The sequence below is a fragment of the Danio rerio genome, chromosome 11 (assembly GCF_049306965.1).
Source record: "Danio rerio strain Tuebingen ecotype United States chromosome 11, GRCz12tu, whole genome shotgun sequence".
In the NCBI taxonomy this organism is placed as follows: domain Eukaryota; kingdom Metazoa; phylum Chordata; class Actinopteri; order Cypriniformes; family Danionidae; genus Danio; species Danio rerio.
This window is the reverse complement of record NC_133186.1, coordinates 18473837-18499246: the sequence shown is the minus strand read 5'-3', so window position 1 is coordinate 18499246 and position 25410 is coordinate 18473837. Positions and strand designations below refer to the sequence as shown.

The following is a 25410-nucleotide window of genomic DNA, read 5'->3' as shown; positions in this document are numbered from 1 at the left end:
GTAAACATCAGAGCCGGATGATTCTTTTTCTCCATAGCAGATCTAGCTGTGCCCCGAGCATCACCATCTGCACCTAAGCTCTTTGTTTCTGCTCATATCAGAGTTCCATCAAAAATATGCTTTGTTCTTCAGGTGGACAGGGTGATACTGAATCTCTGTATGCATGATGCAACATAAGCTCATATTAAACCTCTCACACACACAGAGGCACACACACCTGGAGCGCATTTCGGCAACCACAAAGCCACAGCTATGTTGGTGAGCGAGAAGAATAGGTTAGTTAGTTATGACATCAAAGTGGGATCAGAGACGCTCTGTTTGAGCTGATGGTCAGCCTGACATGTTGTCTATTTACAGTTGTACACTCTCGCAATGATGCCGTATAAAAATAGCACAAGACTGTCATTGATTTCCTAAGCTATCTGTGAAAGCAGTTGATACAAATTTTTCATATAAAGGACTCAAGGTGTTTTTGTCTGCAATATTAAAAGAATTTTACGTTAACACACACTTAACATGTCTTTCATTCTGGCACGTGCAAATACTGTGTTCATGATAGTGCCAAAAGCTCTTCTGCACTGTAACATACAGACTTGATTCAAACTATAGTCTTAAAAATACTAATAAAGAACAATTATGTAAGTTAGTGGTGTAATGGATCACAAATCTCACGATTTGGATCACAATGTTTTTTTTTTGTCACGGATCGGACTATTTTTTGGATCAGCCATTCAGATTCGGATCTTTCCATTTATTACAAAAACATAACTGCATGACACTTGTTTTTAACAAACAAACCTGTAATTGTATTAAAAATAAAATGAAGAAATAATTTGCTGAATAAAAATCAATTGTAAAATATCAGTACTGTGAAAAATTTACTGTAACTACTAATGTTGCTGGTTATGCTAAAAGTAGAAATCTAACATAATTTGTACAACCCATATTTATTTTTAGTCTCATTTTCAATAAATGATTCAGTTATTCACCTATAAAACTTCATGTTTTATTATTAGACGTGTCATTTTTGAAGAATTATTCAGTGGGATATTTTTGACGACTAGTTGTTGCCAACTATTGGTTAAATATTGTAACTGCTTACTACTACTTTCAGTTTTGAGCATCGTTAAATGCATATGACGGTGATTTTAATCTTTACCATAAACATCAGTGGTTTTATCTAAAGTGCAAACTGTTCTCCCAGTACTTCTGTGTTATTTGACTGTTTGTAACTTTATAACTAACGCAAAAGACTAAAGACTGAGGCCCCGTTTACACTAGTGCGTTTTAGTTTTAAAACGGCGTTGTAGAATGAAAACGATCCGCGTCCACACTCGCGTTTTACCCAGCGTTTCTAAACAGCTCTCCGTCCACACCAAAACGCTGAAAACGCACATCACGTGACCACACACACACTCTCGGGCAAGCGATCCAGCATTTCTATCCAGATGAGAGCTCTGCTTGTCGGACTGCTCATCAAGCATCTCCCGCTGGATCTAATCTCACTATATTTGCTGAACGTGATATTTCATTCATGTTGTTGTCTTTATCTAACGACATAGGCCAATTCCCTAACTTTGGTCATTGGAATCTATTAAGTTACTTGTTCACGGGTAACATGTTTTGGTTAAGCGCAAAGATAAGTTAATGATTAATCCAGGTACATTGACTGATCGCTTGCCTTTATTTCCTACAATGTATAAACTTATTGTATGTTATACTTTTATAATTATCGATTATTAAAACTGATATTCAGCAAAAGAGAGGGTGCGTTTCGTATTTTCACTGAAATTGAAAGGAAACAGTTGTTATTGGCTCCGTTTTGTTATAAATGTCCACACAGTGAAGATGACGCTCATATATGCAGCACGACGCCTCAACATTTCTGCTGTCTGTTAAGTTGCTAATATTAAAAAGTAAATAGTTCCTTAAATCATGTTTACATTTTATTGTTGAGAAAGTGAAACAACGTAGCCAAGGTGATGTGAATGAAGTTATAAAGTACACTGTTCCCTTTGAAGATTTACCCGTGTCCTCGGTATGTTTTCCATATGAAACTGAGAAGGGGGAGACTGCAGCCTTGATCAAACTTGCGAAGTCTTAACTTACAAGAAGAGGATGCGAGACTGAACTGTGTGTGGGCTACTTAATATTGAGGAAAAGCCCCAATCAGATAGGCGAACGTTTGCAGCCCCGCCTCCGTTTTCAGATGTCTCCGTCTTTCCCCATCCACACTGAGACGGAGCAGCAGCGTTTCAGAATGAAAACGGCCTTTCCAGCGTTTTGAAAAAGCTCCTTTTTCGGCGCTCGAGAACTCCGGCGTAGTGTGGACGGATGGCGTTACCGTAGCAAAACTTATGCGTTTTCAAACTAAAACGCACTAATGTAAACGGGGCCTGAATCTCATTTTTTGATTTTTGCATTTTCAGATTTGATCGCAGTGATTTGAAGAATTAATTAACTTGTGCAAATCACCATCATTAAGAATTTATGTTGCTTGGGTGTTGAGAGCTTGATCTTTTAATGATTAATCATGCAGCTTACACTAATTGCTTTAATGCAGGCTAAACAAGTAAAAGAAAACACCTTTAATAACCTAAGAAACCCACCACATCCTGAAAAACCTACCACTTCTTCCGTCATCATTATATTTTACAGGAAAGCCTAAATGCTTTCATACATGTGATTCAAATGACGCAAGAGGCGATCTCTCTGTGATCCTTAAAAAATTATAATTAATCTACCAGAAAAAATATTATTAATTCTTGGGCCACGTGTGTTCCGAATCTTGATCCATTACAGCCCTAATTTAAGTTTATGAGTATGTTGTCAATTAGCATTGTGCAATACACAAAATATGTTTTTGAAAATTTGTAAAAAGAAAAACTGACTTTAACATGTGTAACATGTAACCTGCTCAGTATTGCCTATTTGTTGAAATTGTACAAAAATAATGTCATGTTCATTCATTCAATAATAACTTCATACAGGGTTTTATACAGTTTTTCGTTCTCATTTCTTGATTTATAAAGTCATTTTAATTGCATTCGTCTCAGCTGTTTTGCTCATTTTATTTACTTTATTTCTGTGTTTTGTAGGGAGTTGAGTAGGAACAGGTTGCGGTTGATCGAGGGACTCACCTTCCAAGGTTTGAGCAGTTTAGAAGTTCTCAAGCTTCAGAGAAACAACATCAGCAAACTAACAGATGGGGCATTCTGGGGTCTGGCCCGGATGAGGGTTCTGTGAGTCCAAACTTTCATGTTTCTACAACTTAAAAAGTGTTATACAAGTATTCATATACATTTAAATAACATGTAATAAAGTGATATGATCATTTGCATTGCTCATTGTAAAGTTTTTCACATTTTTTTGTAGGCACCTGGACTATAACAGTCTACGAGAAGTGAACAGTGGCTCTCTGTATGGTCTGGAGTCTCTGCTGCAGCTCTACCTCGCCAACAATTCCATCTCAAACTTTAACCCTGAGGGTTGGGGCTTTTGTGAGAGACTTCGAGAACTGTGAGACATCACTTTTCCTTCTCTTCTCATCCTTACAGATCCAGGATTTACTGTTTTGCTGATATAAGATCCAGTCATGATGATTGTTAACACATTAGAGCGCACTTATGTCAGTGAGATAGGAAGATTCGTAAGAATTGAATAAAAAGTACACACAAAGCTGCTGTAAAAATTGCAGAAATCTTCCAAAATAATCTTCAAATATGTGGAGTTGAAGCAATATTGGAAAATGCTTTTGACCACAGTGCCAAAACACACATGCAGCCAATCAGCAGTAAGGGGCGTGTCTAGTAATGATAATGGAGATTAGGGCTGTTTCTCAATACCAAGGATTTACATTCTTGTGGCGGCCAGTCTTGCCAAGTTACCTCAGAAGAATGAACTTGGAAGACCATGAGAACACAGAGAGCATCCTGTGATAAGTGACAGACTGAGATCTTCCAATTGGTCACATGACCAAAATAATTTAAACATTACATAAACATTCATAAACTGATTATTTTTTTAATTACCTTTTCAATATATATAGCATGTACACCTTGAGCGCATTTCCGCAACCACAAAGCAGAATAGGATAGTTATGACATTAAAGAGGGATCAGAGACGCTCTATTTGAGTCTTTTAAACGTACTTTGCACAATACAAATAAAAACAGATTTTAATATGAATTTTCACACATAAACACTTTTTCATGCGTTTATGACGTTATTAAAATGTTCAAGTGAATATTTAATTTCTCTGTCTCATTTTGAAAAACATTTGGGATAAAGTAGTAATATCTCTGAATAGAGAGATATAAAATGCTGCCTCAATTTAAATGCAATGACTTGTCTGCTTGTTAAGTGTGACGTCACTCGAAGCCGCAGAATCAAACTGTATGGGGAGACTTATACAGAGATCAAATGGTAATAGTAAACATGTACAAAGTAATGTATTACTTTCGAAAATCACAAACAAATATTTTTCTCAGTTCAAATGAGTTGCGACTTGGACAAGGATACAATATTCCATACGTCACCTATACGGCACGACTTAACAAACAGATTTGAGCGAGTGCTGTGCTCAAGTCTGTATTGATCAAAAGCAAATGCGGGTTTTTCCATGCATCTTCTGGTCTGGAGTATTGGATTTTAACACAAGGATGCTAAATCGCTTAAGAATATAGAGAATCAGCCTATGAAAAACGGGCAAAGTCCTGTTGGGTTATGGGCATGTTTTTCATTGAGTATGCTTTTACAACAGTGCTTTCAAATATCAACATCATTTGGTGAAATTTGCTTAGTGCACCTTTAATCGCAGCCAATCTTTACATTAGAAGGAAGCGTTTGTTCACAGTACCACCTACTGCACTAAACACACAGCACTCCTCGTCTTGCTGTAGATAAGCTCTGTTTATCCCCTAATGATGCGCTGGATTGCCAGCGCTTAGGAGCTCATCCCCATTTTCACTCACCTCTCCTGATGCTAGTTAAAGAAAACCGCGTAATCCACCATATATATGTCTGCCAAGTGTTACACAAAGATCGGTACCTGAGTGAAATTGATCTTACCTGGGTGAATGTGTGTGTAAACACTGAGCTGTCCTGTCAAGCATATTATGTCCGTCTAGTACGTGATATCTTTCTGTAGCTAACACTCTTTTCCGTTGTGGGGCAACAAGGCTTTATTGGTAGGAGATGTTGTCTGTAGTATCAGCTGAGTGGTCAGCCGTGATTTTGCAGATTGGTTTATGATGCAGCTGTTATTGCATTTTGGGTATAATAGACTGATGTGAAAATCTGTAGTTCTGTAATAAACTAAATGCAGGATTCTGAAAAGATTGCTAAAGTGCCAAAGCTAATCATGTGTTGCAGAATATAAAAACACAAATGTTTAACATAATTATTGTTTTTCCTTTTCTTTTGTAGGAATTTGTCTTATAATAACCTGACGAAGTTGTCTGAGGGTAGTTTTGCCAAGCTGGTAAACCTGATTTCCCTGCGTTTGGGACACAATTCCATCAGTCACATCACTGAAGGAGCATTCAGAGGCCTTAGCTCCCTGCGCACACTGTAAGTACCCTTACCTTGTGTCAAAACGTTTTGGGTACTGTGCATTTGAAGAACACTTGGTGTCAGATCTGTGGCACAGTGGTCGATGAGTTCACTTGCCAGTGATTTACGCCACAGCTCTGTCACATGAGAGTAATGTAGCACATATAGGGAACCACATTCTTGTTCCATCTGCACTGATCACTTTAGTTTTCCACTTTACCTTGTAATTTAGATCAATCTGTATCTTTGATTAAAACATGTAAAATAAATATTAAACTAAAAATTCTTAAATGAAAAGAAATATTGCACAAAAATCATTAAAATAAAAGATAATAAATATTAAAAGAGACTGAAAAAATGGAGATGTCAGAATGGAATTCAGCAACACCCCCTTGAAATCAATAGGTCTACTGTGTTCTCCACGGTGTTCTTTCTTCTTGAAAAGGGTAAACAAAACCTGTCTTAGTGTCTAAATTAATTAAAAGTGTTGCAGAAGTGTTGATTGATTTAGTGGCATTCGCTTAAGTAGCCGTTAGCCATTAAGTGCGATGAGAAGAGCGTTCTGGTTTCTTTTCCTCATTGTTTCCTTGTTGGTTCCCACCAAAGTTAGATGCACATGTGCACCCTGCACAAGGCCTCCAAGAAGAGGCAACCTCTTTTTTTCTTGCATAGTGAAAGGCATTATGGGAGACCAACTCTCCAGCCTGACTTCTATAGACACACAAAGTCTCAACTGCCACCTCATGCCCCCCTTCCTCTTTGAGTGTCTCAAAAGAAAAAAAGAGAGAAGAATTCTGCCTTTACTTTCTTAGATGAAGGCTTTTTCACAGTAGGGTGACAAGCCAAGGCACAACACGGTCCTCAGCGCTGCTGGCAGTGGGCAGAGAGTAGGGGGAAGGGGCATGTGAAGTGTGATTGTGAGGGCCTCTGTTTTCTTTTGTTCTGTCTTTCCTTTATGTCTTACTTGCTTGATTTCCTTTATATCATTCCCTTTTTCTCTCTCTCTCTCCCTCACTTGCTCTCCTCTGAGCCAGTTCTAATCTAATCATGGCCTTAGTGCCTTTCTGGGGCTCCTGTTGAAAAGAAGCAGGGGAGGTTTTAATTGGTGCGCGCTTCTGGCCGGGTGAGAGAAGCCCTGGTCGGGTGTGAAAGACCAGAACCGGACCGTCTTTGAGCCGAGGGGGTGGGGGTCAGGCCTGGGGGCCTCTGGCCCTACTGTCATTAACAAGCCGGGGTCCATTCACAAGCAGCCAGCCAGAAAGAATAGGAAATTGGCAGCCGAAGCCAGGCATGGAGGGAAAGTAACAGAAAGAGCCAAGGGGCGGTTGTCGACCAGGAGAGAACGGGTACAACCCCTCCACCCTCTTACCTCAAAAAGACTTTTATTGTTGTTCAGAGACAACAGTTTTCTTTAACAGCATAGAAACAAAGGACTCCTTTAGAAATGCAATCATGTGGTAATACCATGGTACTTTTAGGATGATTGCTATTTATCTAACCCTAGGTACATATGGCATACACATACCCTACAACAGTAAATGTGACTGAGCATCTAAAGCTAATAGTGTACCCATTGATGTGATTTTATATTTTAAGTATGGATTTACCCAGCAGACAAACAATGTCATAAGACGTTAATATTACGTTAGATGTAAGTTGCTAGCATCTAAGGACAATGTTATTTTGACATCCAATAAGGACGGAAAATGATGTTAATGTTTGGTTGATTTTAGGTTGTGTTGGAAAGCGACCAAAATCTAACATCATATTGATGTCTAATACTGACATTTATTCGTCAGGTATGGCAATCAAAATGCAACGTCTTATAGATGTCATAGTGATGTCATAGTGTCATGTCACACAACGTCAAGCTGTAACATAAATAGACATTGATATTTGTTTTTTTTAGGTTGTGTTGAAAAGCAAACAAAATGCAAAATCTGTCCAACTTGGACATCAGCCAGACGTTGGGTTTTGACGTTAACCTGATTTTCATCTCCAAACAAAATGCAATGTCCTTATGATGTTGTTGCACAATGTCAGTCTGATGTCATATTGATGTCCTGTGCCTGTTGGTTAGTCAAACACCTGTTGTTACACGGTGTCATTCTTGTCTAGTGTCTTTTTCCAGAAGTTTTTATGCTTTTTCCCTAGTGTAATATTAAGTAGAGATACCATCAGTGTGGTAAGCCGAGGCACATTAACCTTTCCACCTTATATTAACATGCATTCAAATCACTTCTGACTGGTTTTCACAGACTGGTTTTTCGTCATGCTCTACATCGCTTTGACAGGAGGGTCCAGTGAAAGACACTGGCACTATTGAAGGAACAAACTCATGTAATGCAGCTTATGAGCAAGCAGGAAAGCAAGTCAGTGTACTTTGGAGTTTAAGAGACAAGTTTCACTTTAATATGTTAAAATGCATGATTATTCAAATTAGAGGAACAGACAAGCCACATCCGTTAAGTTGACACATTTGCGCCAGAGAATCTGTCCAGCGTAGGCAGGCTCCTGGCAGTGTCCGGGCTTGATCATGGTTTTTCTGGAGTTTTATTATACGATGTGCCCATATGCCTTTACCTGCCAGCACGGTTGGTGCGGTGACGGATTCAAACGGCTGTCAGAGTGAGTGTATTTGTGCAACTGTGAGAAAGAGTTGTGTTTGTGCAAGCCGCATTCAGCTGTCATACATTATTCATGCATTTGCCTGTGCGTTGCTGCACTCCTTAATGTCACAATTCACAAAGAAAAGAATGTGCCCGGTTGGCAGAGAGAAAGAGAGGGAGAGAAACCAAGAAAAAGAGTGTTGTTGGACTTTCTTGTTTTCAACCAGGTGTCCAAGGACAGCTTCTGTGCCACCGACAGATGTTCGTCAGTGGCACATGAACAAGGAACTGACTCTACTACTCTACCTTTAAAATATTACTTGCCAATCCAACTTAAAAATTAATTATTCCATTATGTAACCTCTGAAGTTTGTCTGAAAACATGACACTTTTTTAATATTAAAGTAAGGATGAGTAAATAATTTATTTAAAGCAAATGACAGATACTTTAAAAAGTATTTTACATTGCATTCTAGCTGTATTTTACTATAAATCTTTTAGTTTTTTTCAGTTTATTAACATATATCCTAAAGTTACCCCCCCATCCCCCTAACCACCCCTTTCAGTTCAAGTCTACCTCAGAATAATATTCAAATAATCTGACAATCTGTGAGAAGACCCATGATTTTATAGTTTACAAAGTTAAAATGCAAAGAAATAAACAGTAATTTAACACCCTGCTACATATGTTATTTGTAATTTCATATACACGTAACCACATTTTGTTCTATCATTATAAAGATAATAATTTTGATATAAACAATATAAATGAGGAGGACTTCTCTTCTCCTCAATCCTGGTTCTGAATGTCCAGACAGTGGAGCAGTGCAGCAGGTCTCTTGCCCTATCTATTTCAACCATTAGCCCTGTCGGTAATCTGTAGAATTTTAAACATAGGCGAACACAGCAGCACTAAGATAGGCGATGTGTCTGAATGGTAACAAACTCAACCGATAAAAGACAAAGTCCGCTATTCTCTAATTCTCATCCAGCTCTCCCAACAAAAATGCTTGCTGCAAACCAACAGCTTTGCTGTATCAGCCCGGACAGCATCATGGGGAAAACATGGAACAAATCCTGTGGATCATGGAAACAAACACAAACAACCATGCCGTGCATGGACGGGGTCTCACCCAGTCATTGGGTCTCACAGTTTGGCAGGTGTGCCTTGCCTTCGGAAAGCACATGCTCCTATGAATAATTAAGAAGCGAGGTCTTCTTATGGGATAAGAAAACTCCACTATTAATAATAATGCGAAACTGACGTGTCATTACTCCACTAGGAGATGCGCGCTTCATCAAAGATTTTTTTCTGCCTCAAAAATTTATTTAATCCTGGAAGATGAAATTAGCTGACAAAAGCTTAAAATTATCCAGTTTTCTCCACAATTAAAGCTGACAGGTGCTAACATTGTCTTAACTGATGCTCAACACAACAAATCTGTTAAAATCTCAAAAAAAAGTATTCCAGGGTGTCTTGAACTTTTAACTATAAGTAACCAAGATGGCTTAGGGGTTCTTTCTTTCTTTCTTTCTTTCTTTCTTTCTTTCTTTCTTTCTTTCCTTCTTTCTTTTGTAATCCCTTTCTTTTTGTCTCTGCAGGGAGTTGGACCACAATGACATCTCTGGAACTATTGAGGACACCAGTGGGGCCTTCACTGGCCTCGAAAACCTCAACAAGCTGTGAGTGTCACACTCTTTCTTTTATGTTGATCATAGACTTTCTCTTTATTAAAGACATTTTTACAACAGTTGTGACTGTGACGAGTCCAAGTTCCAAGTCCAAAATCAGGCCATGTTTTTATTCTTATTTATTTAATTTTTTTGCATCAGTCTTAAGATTATCGAGTTAATGTGAAAGACAAAAAGTCAAAGTCTGCGTTATTGTCAATTCAACCACATGTACTGGGCATACATAGAATTGAAATTGTGTGACTCTCAGACCCTTGGTTTATAGCATATAATACTAAAACAAATAATAGAATTTTAAAAAGAATTGACTATAAATACAATTCAAGTAAAAAAAACAAAACAAATAAAGACCTCAAATAACCTCAAGCTCATTCTTCATAAAGTGCAGATTTGGGAAGGCAAGTCTTACTTTTCATCATTGGTGATAGGAGATCACTCTTGTGATGGAATCAGTGAGGGCGTAAAATGGGAAGTAGGCAAGAGAGGAGGGGTGCATTCACACAGATCAAACGCCCTGCTCTGTGCCTTTTGTTACGGGAGCAGAGGTTCGCAAATCTGCGGAAGCCGCCTGTTGATGCACATCCCTGGCCAAATCCTGCCAACCATCATGCCAGAAAGCCTATTCACCCATCCTGGGAATATGTGAGAGAGAATTAGAGAGTGATGTGCGCAACATCAAAGTCTTGCACAGTTTTGTTTGCACAAAATGATGACATTGAGCGTTCCTACAGTTTGAGTGTGGCTTAAGCTTTAATATATATATAAAAAAAATGTAATTAATGATTGGATTTGGCTGTCATTTGTGCGCCATTTTTTCACGGCACTTGTTCATGGTGTCCATAAATCCAGTTAGCATCTATTTCGGTGGCTTCTATTTGGAAGCACGGTTTCGTCAGGTGAACTGTACAGCTTTTTTGAATGAATTATGGGGTTGGTATGGGAGCCCAGCGCTGAAGGCTGCCAGAGGCTGACCTGCAGATGGGTGGCTGCTTAAGAGATGGTGGGGGGGCTGAAGGAGATGAGTTGAGGTGATGTCTTAGTTTTTCAGGAGATGACAGATGCCGTTGCACACACATAGACCATCAGTCTGCTGACAGACACGGCTGGGCCAGTGCATTCTGGGCTGATTCCCATAAGCACATATTGAATAAACTTGATGACTCATGAAAGTTATAAAGTTACTACAACTGCTGCTGAATTAATGTTGGATTCATTTTACATTTATTCATTTAGAAATTTGATGCTTGGAGAACATGCAAATTAACTATGACATACAAGTTATTGTTTGAATTTTACATATATAAATGTCATATTTATTTATAACATGTATTGCAATAATGGCTGTGTGCATTAGGGATGCTCTGATCAGGATTTATAAAACCGATACTGAGTACGGATTCCTTGTCATTGTGATTAGCCGATACAAAGCACCGATTCTAATGCTTCAAGCTTTTTATAACTTTGCCATTGCGTAAGCACATTTTCCCTCAGCTTGAAATTTCACCTTATTTAAGAGAACAAATTAAAGATGTTGCATACATGTAATGTTTGGAAGCAACTGTATAAACAGTAATAGTTAAATAGGCATGGGACAATAACCGTTTTCAAGGTATACCGCGGTTTGGAAAAGTCAAGGTTTTAAAACCATAAAAATTTTCAGAGAATTTCACAGTGATCTGTGTTGTAATACTGGCGTCGACAAACTTGGTTGGTAAAAAATTGGCCCAACCCTAATCCAAAGACGCCATTTTAAATTGTAAAGAAATCTGTGTTTTTGAAACAAATGAAGATAGCAGAAGTCAATGATTCATTTGAATTATTTAGCCTGATGCGTTTAGCTACTGCTCCAAAATATTATTTAAATATCCAGATATTTAAAAACAGCGTATTATAGAGCAGTGATCACAATACCGTGAAATCATGATATTTTACCTTAGTTTATCATACCGTCAGAATCTTATACCGGCCCATGCCTATACATAAAACAGACAAGAAAAATTGTAAGAAAAATTAACTCCAATGCAATTTGGAAACATTGCTCAAGTGTTGTAGCGCTGTGAATGTATAACCCAGATTGTAAACTTGTAAACAAACACTTGTGATTGGTTTATGAGATCGGCCAGATCAGCGAGTACGGTTCGAGTCTTGAAATGTGATTATTGGCCGATGCCTATTTTCGGCCAATCGATCAGAGCATCCCTTGTGTGCATACATTTATGTAAAAGTGGTCATTTTTGCAGTATTTCTAAAAATATCTCATATATTTAATATATGTAAAATCCAAATATGAATATAAAATTTTACATGTCCACAAATGTAATTACTATATATTGCCATATATTAGATTTCTATGTGGGAAATGGATGTCATATATTATCATACAAGTTTATTTAATTTTATTTTGCATAAAACAGGGAGTCCTCTGTGTCTTAAAGTTTTAAAATGCCTAAAAATTTTAAAAACTGAAAGTTAGGTCTTAAATCATTTTAAACAGGTCTTTATTTTCCTCTGTCTATGTAAAGTTACCCAATTGGGCTGATCAATCACCAATAATCCACTTTACAAAGGTTAAATATTTAACTCTATTTACCTCAAATAGAGTGTAATTATTTTTCTTACAATAACTTTTGTTTAAAGGCTCTATGTATTTAAGCCAAGCGGTTGCGCATAATTGTAGTTTATTATAGATGTTTTTTTACTTGTAAATATTTTAACTAGATTTTGTTTGTTTTGACGCATTTAAAATGTGGAATTACAATTCAATTTTAATTTAAGAATTAAAATTAGAATTGTTTTAATGAGGCAAGTTCAAATCTTTTTCTTTGGACCAACCATGCCGTTAGGAAAAATCCTTAGCATTCAGCCTGTATAAGTCTGAAATTTGCTTCACAGTGCTCTTAAAAAATCTTAAATTTAACTTTGTGAAACCTGCAGAAACCCTCATACAAGTAAATATAAAATAGAATAGTGTTATTGCTACTGGATCAGATTAAAACTAGAATAGACAACAGAAAAAGGGAATTTTAGTTTTTTTATATATATGTTTTATTTTAATGTATATCTTTATTCATATTTATAATTCGTATTACTTTTATGAAATTATAAAATGCTCAGTATCAGCTGTAATTTTATCTTATATGATATCTTATTTATCCCATCATGCAGCAGCCATGCACACACCTCATTACCGTGGGTCAAAATCCACCAATATTCCCTGTTTGGAAGAACAGCATTGTCAGGTGTCAGATCTGGTTCTTATGAAGGGGTTCAGGATATCAGGGTGATGACTGAGCACTCTTGAGCCCTCTTGGGCAGGAAGTGCACTAATCAGGTTCTTATTTCCCTTTAAAATGGGAATCATGTCCTCCAAGGAGCTTGTTCTCCTTTGCCATCCTGTGGTGCGCAGGGCTGCTTTTGAAGCGCAAGCAGGATTATCTTCTACAAGGGGTTTGAACCGCAGTCTTGACAAGGCCACTTTTATTACCTTACAAGCCGTGTGTCGTCCTGCAAGCACTGAAGCTCCTTTTCATGTGACCTGGAGCTCCAGGCTCCACCCTGTCATCGCTATTAAATTCTAATAAAGATAAAAGTGCGCTTTGAAGAGCTGCGGCGGGCCCCGATTCCTCACCCTCCTTCCTAATCTCTACACAGTTCGGATTTCCAATCCCACAATCCCCCTTTCTTATCAGATTCAGTCCAACTAATTGTGCACTCTCCATCTCTCTCTCTCTCTCTCTCTCTCTCTCTCTTCCCTCTGGTTTTTCTCACCCTGGGTGTCTGGAAACGGCAGAACTCTGTTTGGAAACAAGATCAAGTCGGTGGCCAAGAAAGCCTTCTCTGGCCTGGAGGCTCTGGAGCACCTGTGAGTATCCCACAATGCCTTTCGGCCCCTACAGCAGCGGCTGCCAAAAGTAAATGCTTAAGAGGGCTGCTAGCAATTTAATAGTGTCTTTGTAAAAGGAGAGGACGGGGTGGTTTGCAAGGCCAGCTGCTCTTGTCTCGCTTTTACTCGCGCAGGAACACAGTTATTGAGCATATGGTCCGTTTCATACAAGAAATGGAATTTTTTTAGGACTTCTCTAGACATTAAATGATAAAATAATAATGATCAAATGTACAGTTTTCTTTTAACGATTGCGATTTAACGAATAATATGGAACCAATAACATTTTAAATTGTACATTTTTTTTGTCAGTATAAATAAATAATAATGATATAAATTTAATGTACTCATATTTTTATGCATGTATACTTTTATATAAAAGTTTAGAGGCAGTATGAATTATAGGGATGCACCGATCCTGATACTTGGATCAGATATCGGTTCGATACTGCATATTTTTGCTAGTTCGGTATTGGCCAGCTGGTCCAACCGAACCAAATCCGATGTTGCGCATGCGCTATATTCTGTGTAATTTATAAGCCAACAAAAGCCATGAAGGTAGCCTATTATAAGGCACTAGAAAGTTGTCATGTAGGCCTACTATATCCTAAATGTCCTGAAGCCATTCTATAGTTAATTGTGAAGTACAGATGAATGTTAAAGTGCTTAAATTCATGTTCAATTCAGAGCTTCCCGTCACTACGCCTGTCAATCCTTCTCCATTCATTCACAATTTAAACTGTGTGTCGCGTTTATGGCAACACAAAAATTTTTCCAAAACTATTTGTTTCTGTTAATATAAATAATCAGTAGAGAAATGCATTTAGTTTTGCATTAAATAACTTCATTTTAAACCTGCAAAAAGGATTTCACTCCTGTTTCTAAATCATGTTGCACTGTGTCTGTTATATCCGGAGTCCCCATTCGCAACACTGGAGTAGAGACGGTTAGTACCTGCTTTTCACATACAATGTAGTCCTAAATTAAATTTTATATTAGAAAAAGCTCAATAATACATTGGACAGATGCTCAACGCACTGATTTCTTTCCTTTTGGAAGTGTCTGCAGATGCAGGAGGGCTACGTGTTGTGTTTCAGTGATGTATCAAGCGATTCATTCATGCATTGGCTTGAAAGTTTGTAAAGCATGGCTTATACTGATTGAAGTAGTTGACAAAATTATTATAAGTGAAACTGACGGGTGCAATATGGATTGCCATTAAAAGAAAAAATAATTTAGCCTAATACAGGCTACTCTGAAACCGAATATTTTACTGTAATTTTATTTATATTAATATTTTATTTACCAGACTAGTTAATGGCACAGTATCGGGATCGGATCAGTATCGATCGATTCTCAGAATTTTGGTATCGGGATCTGATTGGTTCCAATAAAATGGTATTGGTGCAGTCCTAATTATTTATATTTTTTGCTAAAGAAATCAAATCTTAATAGGCAAAAATGGATGAAACAAATCAAAAGTGAAGAGTAAAAACATTTACAAATCCTTAAAATTGTTTTTATTTCTTCATAAATTGTTTTCATTTGAACTTTCTCTTCAAAAAAAAAAAAATTAAACACAATTTACAAGATAAATATTAACAGTAACCAATGCTATTGAATTATGGGCCATATGGTCAGTTTCATAAAAAAGATAATTGACTTTAAGCACTTCTCCAGACTCTGTAACTCTGTCCGATATTTGGATCTTTCCACCTTGTTGGAAGTTATCCTGTATAAAAATAGGCTACGATATCTGCACACTAGAGCACTGCAGCTGTATGTGAACATTCGCATGTCCTCTTTCTGTCACGCCTGAGGGCCCTGTTTAATCTCTCAACAGGAATTTAGGGGAAAATGCCATCCGCTCCATCCAACCCGAGGCATTCAGCAAGATGAAGAACCTGCGCTACCTGTGAGTCTCAGTAAACCTTTTCACATGCACACACTCGTCATCCGATCATGTTTCTTGACATGACAAATGTTTTGGCTGATAGTAGAAGTTATTGTGAATTATTATACATGTTTAGACATGAAGTAATTTATTTACTTATTCATTTCAATATTTTTTTATTTTTTTGTTATTATTGTTATTTGTTTTTTTATTATGCATTTGTTTTTGTTCAAATTAAATTATTTTAGAAACATTTTGAACAGTAATCAGTGTTACTTATTAATAAAATAATATATTCTTAAATATATTAAATTTATATATTTCTTACTAAAATGCTTGCCAACATTTTCCATAAAAATGACATTGTGCTAATATTAAATTATTGTAAAAACAGAGCATTATACATCCACAGTGTATGTTAAAGTCATGTTTGTCATTTTCCTGTGTGAATAAAATGTGCACATTAATCAAATAATTTGCATTAGGTTGAAGTTTTTACTGATTTCTCTGCAGTCATATTCAGAGCGACAGTTTTCTGTGTGACTGTCAGCTGCACTGGTTTCCAGATTGGCTCCTCACTCGAGGGCTGAACCCTGGTGTTCAGGCCACATGTGCCCATCCAGAGAGCCTAAAGGGCACCAGCATCTACCAAGCCCCACCACAGAGCTTTGTTTGTGGTATGTAGAGTTATATATCACACATGCATATTTCATAACCAACAAGTCACAATAAGGAAGAACTAACTTTATTTTCACTGCAGGTGAAAACAAAATGTATTAATACACTTCCTCAGTTGATACGTTTTTTTTCTATTACAAGATTTATAAAATGGTCGAATATGCAAACATTATGCAATATTTAATTAAATGTGCTAATTTAAGTACTTTTAAGTACATCAAAATGCCTGCTTCAACTTACTAATTTCAATTTTTGACATAGAGCCAAAGGTTTTTGCAGAGGGTTTTTTGAAATGTCTTTTTATCAACCTATAATTTCAAAAACGGATAGCTTCTCTCAATTATAGCAAACAGCCAGAAAATAAATAATTTCCTAAAGTTTTTTTTTTTTTTTTTGTAAAAACTGCTGTAAATATTCAGCCAAATTATGTACAAACAAATCCTTGTTTAAAAGCCTCCAGAACATAGATGTGAATAAAAGTAGATGGTTCTAAGAGTTTTATTGATAAACTTTGGGTAGAAACCTTCCTAGATGTGATATTATGGCAAATTAATGGTTATGGCTCAATGTTGATTTAAAGTTGTTCATTTAAGTCGATATTTAAGTTAAATAAGTTCACTTAGAATTGACTTAATACAGAACCAAAGGTTTCTCCAGAGGGGTTTTTGGCAATCTCTTGTTATCAATTCTTAATTTTGAAAATGTGGTGAACATACAGAAAATAAATAATCGCCACATAGTTTTTATAATCAGCCAAATGATGTACAAACAAAACAGTCTTTAATATAGATGTTTCATTGTAAGTTCAGCAGCTAAAGGCATGTGAACATAAGCTGCAATCTCATTGGTCTGTTAAATTTTAATGCAGTGTGTCAAACCAGCTTGTTTATTGGTGCGAACACCTACATTAGCTTATTTTTGTTTAGTGCACTATCATCGTCAAAATTGTTCATGCAAAAACTGGTAACACTTTATAATAACTACACACTATGAAGCATTTATTGAGCATTAGCATATGGTGAATACATTATCTGTTAAGCATTAACTCTACATTAATAAACGTTAGTAAGCAGTTTATAACTGCAGCTATAAATGCTCTTTTCTTGACTTAGAACCACATTTATACTTTGCCTAATAATTGTATTGTCATACTGTGTGAATGATTTACTTTTCAATACTAAATGACGTATTGCATTATTTACAAACCATTTGTATTTAAGAATAGTTGGTGGTTTTTAAGATCTTTCAGAATGAGTGAGTAAATGATGAATAAACTATTAAAATCAATGTTTATACATATTATTGTTCAGGCATATACTAATGGTTACTATGTATGTTAATAAATGCTTTATTAACTCAACTTCATGCTGTTTTGTGACCTAATCTAAAGTGAGGACTATTTATACTTTATAAATCCCTTATAAATGATGATTAAATGCTCGTATGCTTTATAATCTTTGCAATCTTATCTAAAAAGTAAAATTACTGTAAAGTTTAAACATTGCTGGATGACAGGAGTGTCAAAATACAACATAAAATTGTATAAAACAACAACAATATAACAATTTAACTATATAATAGGATGTGATGTTTGTAATTTTATTTTAGATTAGGTTGCAAAGATTTATTGTTCAATTGAAGTACAGTTTCATTTGTGTATCTTCAAACGAATGGGAATGAATAAAGTCGTTTATTTTCTTTTTTCCTGTTTAGAATAAAACTGAGCCTTTGTCATTTATAAGGGATTTATAAAGCATAAATAGTCTTCACTTTAGATGAAAGAAGATAAAAGTGCAGTTATTAAGCACATTATAAATGTGCTTCTAATTCAAGAATAGAGCATTTGTAGCTTTAGTTATAAACTGTTTTATAATGTTTATTAATGTAGAGTTAATGCTTAACACATGAATTCACTATTTGCTGATGCTTAATAAATGGTTTATAGTGTGTAGTTATTAAAAAGTGCTAACCAAAAAACTTTATCAAAAAATAAATGGTGATGAATTATGAATCTACAGTGACTCACTTTGAAGTGTGTTAAATGTCTCTCCATGTACTATTCTCCAGATGACCTTCCCAAACCCCAGATCACGGTTCACCCAGTCACCACAGCTGCAGTATTGGGTAAAGACGTGCGTCTGACCTGTACTGCTGCCAGCAGCAGCAGTTCTCCCATGACCTTCACCTGGCTAAAGGACCAGGAGACACTCCGCCAGGCTGAGGTGGAGAACTTTGCCCATGTGCGGGCCAGCGATGGAGGAGTGATGGAGTACACTACGATCCTTCACCTTCGACACGTCACCTTCAACCATGAGGGACGATACCAGTGCATCATCAGCAATCACTTCGGCTCCTCTTACTCCAACAAGGCCCGCGTCACTGTAAACGGTACTTTAGACCAAACTGACTATGTGTACTGCTCCATTTATATTTGTTTGTTTTACACTTTATTGTTCCCAATGGGGAAATCTGTCTTGGGCGCTAGGCCCATACTTGCATACACTAAACAAAAACAGACAACACAAATCAACACAAACATTCAATCATCAACACAAATATTACATATTTAAAAGTCTGATGTAGGTAAAAAGATTTCTTAAAATCATTGACTAGAAGGCGGTAACCCAAACTCACAAATTAAGCTATACGAGGGGTCAGCTACTGGTTTAATAGCTTTGTCAAGAACTGATTGCTCAGAGAGATTGTAACGATTGATATTCCTTTTTCGCTATGATTCTCATGGCCTTCTGAAAAGTGACAGTTTGCATCAAGCAGAAAACCGAAATTAGTAATTTAATTACATTTTAAATGCCAGTGGATCCTTAATTTATTATTTATTAACATTCAGATTAAGATTTATTTAATATTCATGATTAAACAAGGTATATATAAATTACAATAATTATTTTATTTATTAAATATTTATTATTTATTTAGTTATTTAAAAATATTCAAAATATTTTACAAGATTAAAAGATTGGTTGGCCCAAGTGTAGTTCTGGACCAACCAATGCACTATTATTGCATAACAGTTTTGTTTACTTTTAGCTGCATGAATATTGCATTATAGTTATAGTAACTGTATTTGTTGCTGAAAATATATTTATATAATTCAAACAATATTTATTTATAATCAATTGGTGTAATATGTATATTATGTATATTTTTTATTATATTTAAAATCCACAAGTGTCCAGCTTTTTATTTTTGTGTTTAAATTAAAAAATGTTATAAAGTTTTAGTTTGTCAGTTGTTATTTTAGTTTTAGTGAACTTTTAGTTTTAAGCTAAAACTAGTTAAAATAGCTTAAAGTTTATGGTTAAAAAAAATCAAATCAATTATCCAATCATTCAAAACTTCTTTGTTGGTGATTCTCGCTCTCCACGGGATGCTCAAAAGTTTTCTCCAGCACCACAACTCGATGACGTCGATTTTTCTTCTGTCTGTCTTCTTTATCGTCCAGCTATGGCGGAGGACAGTTGCGCTGACTAGCCTTGCTTTAGTTGCAGTCCTGATATCTTTACTGTTACAGTAAAAAATACTGTAACATATAATTTAAATATATTTACGCTAATGTATAAATGTTAATATTATTGACTTGTTAAATTTATATGTATATATTTCAAATAAACATTCTGTTTCATGTATACACAGAAATATAACAAAAAAGAAGTTAGTTTTATCAGTTTTCACTATGTAAAATATTGCTTTATACAGAAATGTGAATTAATAACATTTTTTTTACTATTAAATAATTTCATAGCCATTTTTTTGTTATCATCACACCAGTTGCACAAAATTCCCATCATGCAACAGTTGCTCATCATTTGTCTTTTTGCACAAACGTTGCATGAACTGTTTCAGCAAAATTCAGCTTGATCGTACTACAGCTTGGGCCTTTTTTATCCTCTCCGCTGTTTGCAGTGCACTTGGATTACATGCCTTGTCAGTTCTAGCAACAGATGCAAATTGACGGTCTTGAGGCATTTTTGGTCTCATGCCCGTCCAAATCAAGCTATTTCCCATCGCCAATTGTGTTAGTCACAGCTATGAATGCTGGGCTTGTTTAGTGCTGATGTAGCAACATTACGAAAATAGTCCTTGCTAAGGCTAATTTTCCTCTGCCTCTTTATGCACACAGTCCTGCCTTCGTTCGTCAAGACCCCACGTGACATCACCATCCGCACAGGCACCAAAGCGCGGTTGGAGTGTGCGGCCGAAGGGCATCCGACTCCACAGGTGGCATGGCAGAAAGATGGCGGAACAGACTTCCCTGCTGCCCGAGAGCGGCGCATGCGTGTGATGCCTGATGATGATGTGTTCTTTATCATGGATGTGAAGCCAGAGGATATGGGTGTTTACAGCTGCACAGCGAAAAACACAGCAGGCATGATCTCCGCCAACGTCACCTTAACAGTGCTAGGTAAGCTTAGCGTTTATAGAGCTTCTTGATCATGATTAGTGTTGCGTATAGTTAGTCAGTTATTAATTTACTTTTGAACTGAAATTGTCATTCATTTTACACTAAACATAAATTCAATGATTCCGATTCAGACTAATCAAACAAATCAGTTCAGAGAAGCAGATTATAGGGTAGTATCGATTCAAATAATTATTGAGTGCAGAGTTACCACACTTTTTGAAAGTACTTGAATTTCAGACATGGATTTAAGGCCTGGAAAGTCCTTAAACAGGGTGTCTATGTGGTTTTAAAGTCTTAATGTCCTAAATCTCAAAAGCTAAATAGTCTTACGCCCCATTCATACGGGGCTTTAGCGTCAATGCTTGACTGAAGGCGTGTCTGAAGTTGGGGCTGACGCGATCGTCATAGAAGCGACAGCCAATGAAATTCAGTCAGCAATAGGCCACTGTCTAGCTGGTGTATTTGCATACAGGATCTGATTGGCTGACGCTTCCGTTTGCGCTTGAAAAATCGAGCTGGTCCCAGCATCTGCAGTGAGCAACGCCTCTGAACTCTGATCACTGACGGTTCCACAACGCCTGACTACACCCATTTAAAGTAAATGGGAAGCGTTGATGCTGACGCCAAATGTGAATGGGGTGTTAAGCTAAAAAATCTTAAATTTACTGAAATGTTATGTTGTAGGTCTTAATTTTTTTTAACAGGTCTTAATTGTCCTTTGTTCATGTTTAGCTACCCAATCTGCCCATTAACACTCACACAATCACCAACAATTCATCTTCAGACTTTACAATCTTATTTAAAAATACCATTTAATTAGTTTCCTTACAGTAACATTTGCTTAAAAGTTCACCATTTAGTTACTGCTAAGGATACTGACCTGACCTATATTTTTATTATTAAATGAATATTATTGTAGAAGTAATTGGAGTATACTGAAAGTACTGAAGTGAATACTGAAGTAATTTTAGCTACGTTTTGCTCTATTCTTGGTAAGGGTTAGAGGGTTTGTGAATAAATATTTTTATTAATTTTTAAATATATTTAAACTAAATTATTATTATTGTATTATATTAATAAATGTAATAAATTTGAATCATTCTTGATAGAGCAGGAACTGAGATTCGAAAAAAAAATTATATCTTTAGCATAGACCCCTATATAAGTCAAAGATTTCCTTCATAATGGTCTTAAAAATGTCTTAAAGTCTTACATTTAACTTGGTGAAACATGCAGAAACCCTGTTAAAAGCAAACACAGGGCCTTTAAAGTGCTTGAATAAATTTGTTTTTGGTGTAATAATGCATATTGTTTTATTAAATATTTCGTAAATCACATTTGAATATTACTAGTTTTGAATTAAACTTCCAAGAATATTACTGTTTAAAATGGTCTAATGGAAGTTTTAATATCAAGATCAAGTGTAAATGTTAAATACAGTAAGGACTTTCATGGCACTACATATGCTGGGGGTGTGAATTACAATGTGGCTTTGTTGAAATTTATTGGTGTTTAACAAAGTAATAATAAAAATAAGCCATTTACAGTTTGAATCAGATAATTTAGCTATTAGTTACATAAGAAACTTACCCAACACTGATCATTGTTTTACTTTTTAACTTGTGTGTAATGTTGCTGTTTGAGCATGAAGATTTGAAAAGATATGATGCTCAAAAGGTCAATGTAAAGGAAGTTAAAGTATTTGGTTTTTAAAGTCTTAAATTAACATATTGTTGGGACTGCAGTAAGCTTTTTCCTTGGTTTGTAACCTCACAAACCCTAAAACTTGCATAAACTCCACCCCCCATGTGACATGTTTCTGGACAATAAGCGAATCAGAACAAACCAGGCAAGCAGACTACTCAATGTCAGTTGTGTATTTTTAAGCAAGGAACTTAGTCAACAGGCTGTCAACAAACCATTTTAAGGCAAACAAAAACCAAAAACTGTGGTGTGAAATATGAAAAAAAAACATAAGAATGTGATTTATTTTTTAAACCAATGAAGCATGAACACATTACAGTGCATCTCATAAACACCCATCGAGCCTCCAAAAGTAACTGATTTGACCCCCCTTTAAATATTGTGTAAATACATTATGTAAAGACTTTTTTGTTTTATTATGGAATTTGGATTTGTTTATTAGTCTGTGTGAATTTTGGTAACCCCTGCTTAGTTCTACGTAAAATCATTTTCCCCCTTCCCCATCTGAAGCAGCTGGGCTTTATGTGCAGGCTCGAAGGTGAAAGGTCAGGAATGAGGTCACAGGGGTAGAGGAAGTGCTGAGGGCTCACACAGTGGTATTTCTGTGCGTTTCTGAGTCATTGCTACAAATATTCATTTTAAGTGAGGATATGATATTTTGGTATAATCAGCTTAAACAGAGCCTTGTTTTTTAATTCTTCTTAAGAGTGATTCCTTCGAGAACTACTACTGTTTTTTCAGTATGTTTTAGATTTAGTGAAAAGAATTATATGAATCCAAACATTATTAAAGTAAAATAAAAATGAACTGGTTTAACATACTTTTGGGCAAAACATTGAGAAAGACATTATTTAGCTTAAACTAGACTGTTTTTGATTGACTGAAATAACTTGCTCACGAGTCATGTTTTATGAATCACACTGTGATACTGGTCAAACTGGAAGAGAACCAGTTCATAAGAATCATTTATTCAGAATTAAGACTACACTGCTCTCCCTGAACGTTTTTGATTCACTAAAAATAAACCGGCTCTTGAGAGTTATTCGTTCAGGACTTGGACTAAGAAGTTTTATTTTTCAATGTTGCACACCTTTAGATTTGTTTTTGTTTATAATGTACCTCCCCCTAAATTAGAAATGTCACCAAGCAAGCTGCAACAGCAAGTATCAACAATTTGCCACTGTAATGTAAACTAAACACTATTGCAAGACATAATTAAGGGATCATAAGGAAGGATTAGTTCACTTAAAGGGGACCTTTTATGCAAAAAGCATTTTTAAAAGGTGTTTAAACACGGTTGTGTGGCAACAGTCTGTGAATATAACCAGCTTCTAGAGGTAAAATATATTAATTTTATTGTTTATACTTAGGGCTGTGCGATTTATTGAAATCGAATCGCAATTGCAATTTGAAATGTTACGATTAGTTAATCGCATAAGGCTGCAATATAAAACCTATATGTATATATGTAAACAAAAATAACATCTTCAAAACCGATGCTATGCTTCAGAAAATGAAACATGCTAGACTTTCAGTAATGGTAATGGTTGTCATGAACTATGCCACATTACACGAGAAGAAACGATTGAATGTTGTGTAACGTTGTTCATTTGTTGTTTACGACTTCCCACGACACCTGGGATGTCAAGGAAATTGTGCCAAATTTGTGTGATCTGTCCGTGGCTTTATATCTAGCTAACCGAGTAAGCACACTTTCGATCTGCCCAATCAGAATTGCGCAACTGAACTACGCCCACAATTAAAAAAGAAAACAAACAGGAAAGTGCTGACAAGTGGGATTTTGGCATTTGCTACTTTAGAAGCCTTAATAGATTAATTAATATCAAAGAAAAACAGCATTTGTAGTATAGATATGTTTTGGTTTTAAAGTCACAGACACCAAATAAAAATAGGTCATTTTTAAGAGCTATCGCAGAATTATTGAGACGGCTTAAAGATTATTGAGCTGTAGTTTGAATTAAATTAAAATTGGCTTAAAGCTTGAATTAATTTGTAAATCAAATCGCAATATCGGTCAAAAAAACAAAAACAAATCGTAATTACATTTTTTCCCCCCAAATTACAATTACAATCAAAGCCTAAAATGGACTGGTTCAAAGAGTTATAATACATTATTTGTGGGGTATTTGTGGAGCTGAAACTTCATGTACACTGTAGGGACATCTCATTTTACATCTTGTAAAAAATGGCATAGTAGGTCCCCTTTAAAGAGTAGTTACTTAAAGAGTAGTTCACTTCCAGATTGACAATTCTGTCATCATTACATTACCCTTAACTTGTTCCAAAACTTTACTTTTCTCTTTGGTTGTTAAAGATATTTTGAAACGTTGCTTCCATGGTAAAAAAAAAAAAAAAAAAAGGTAAACCATTCACTAGAAACGAAATACTTCTTATACAATTGCCATTTAAGTTATTGACTAACTATTCCCTGTGACGTTCTTGCAGAGACCCCTCATCTGGCACAGGAAATGGAGGATCGTAATGTGGTGGTAGGCGAAACTGTAGCACTGCAGTGCAAGGCTTTGGGCAGTCCACCACCTCGCATCACCTGGCTGAAGGGTGAAGAGCCTCTTCGAGCCAGCGACCGTCATCACTTCACTCCAGGAAATCAGCTGTTGGTGATCGGCAGCAGCACATTAGAGGATGCTGGACGCTACACTTGTGTGATGTCCAATACGCTCGGCACCGAACGTGCTCACTCGCAGCTCACTGTCTACCAGAGATTTGAGGAGTGCGCACCTTTTACCAGCCCCAGCACTGTTACTGTAGGCATCATCATCATCGCTGTGGTCACCAGTATTGTGGTGACTTCACTAGTTTGGGTGTGTATTATCTATCAGACCAGGAAGAAGAGCGAGGAGTGCAGTGTAAACACAGGTGCGTGTGTTCACACAGATTTTAAGATTTTGGTTTATGATGCTGGATGTTCATCTATAACTTTTACTCTTGCCAAT

General features: G+C 36.2%; 1 protein-coding gene across 4 annotated transcripts in view; it reads left to right on the top strand.

The window, feature by feature from the left end:
• lrig1 (leucine-rich repeats and immunoglobulin-like domains 1) overlaps nt 1-25410 on the top strand; it is a 66162-nt gene that overhangs the window by 33878 nt on the left and 6874 nt on the right. For all 4 annotated transcript variants that reach the window (XR_012387111.1, XR_012387110.1, XM_073916603.1 and 1 more), the window contains exons 6-15: nt 3099-3242; nt 3376-3519; nt 5427-5570; nt 9764-9844; nt 13644-13715; nt 15580-15651; nt 16144-16307; nt 18376-18696; nt 20450-20731; nt 24902-25333. Coding sequence is in view for 2 of the 4 variants with exons in the window: in XM_073916603.1 (XP_073772704.1) it covers nt 3099-3242; nt 3376-3519; nt 5427-5570; nt 9764-9844; nt 13644-13715; nt 15580-15651; nt 16144-16307; nt 18376-18696; nt 20450-20731; nt 24902-25333 (1856 nt within the window). In the remaining 2 variants the exon portion in view is untranslated. The remainder of the gene's footprint in view (nt 1-3098; nt 3243-3375; nt 3520-5426; nt 5571-9763; nt 9845-13643; nt 13716-15579; nt 15652-16143; nt 16308-18375; nt 18697-20449; nt 20732-24901; nt 25334-25410) is intronic.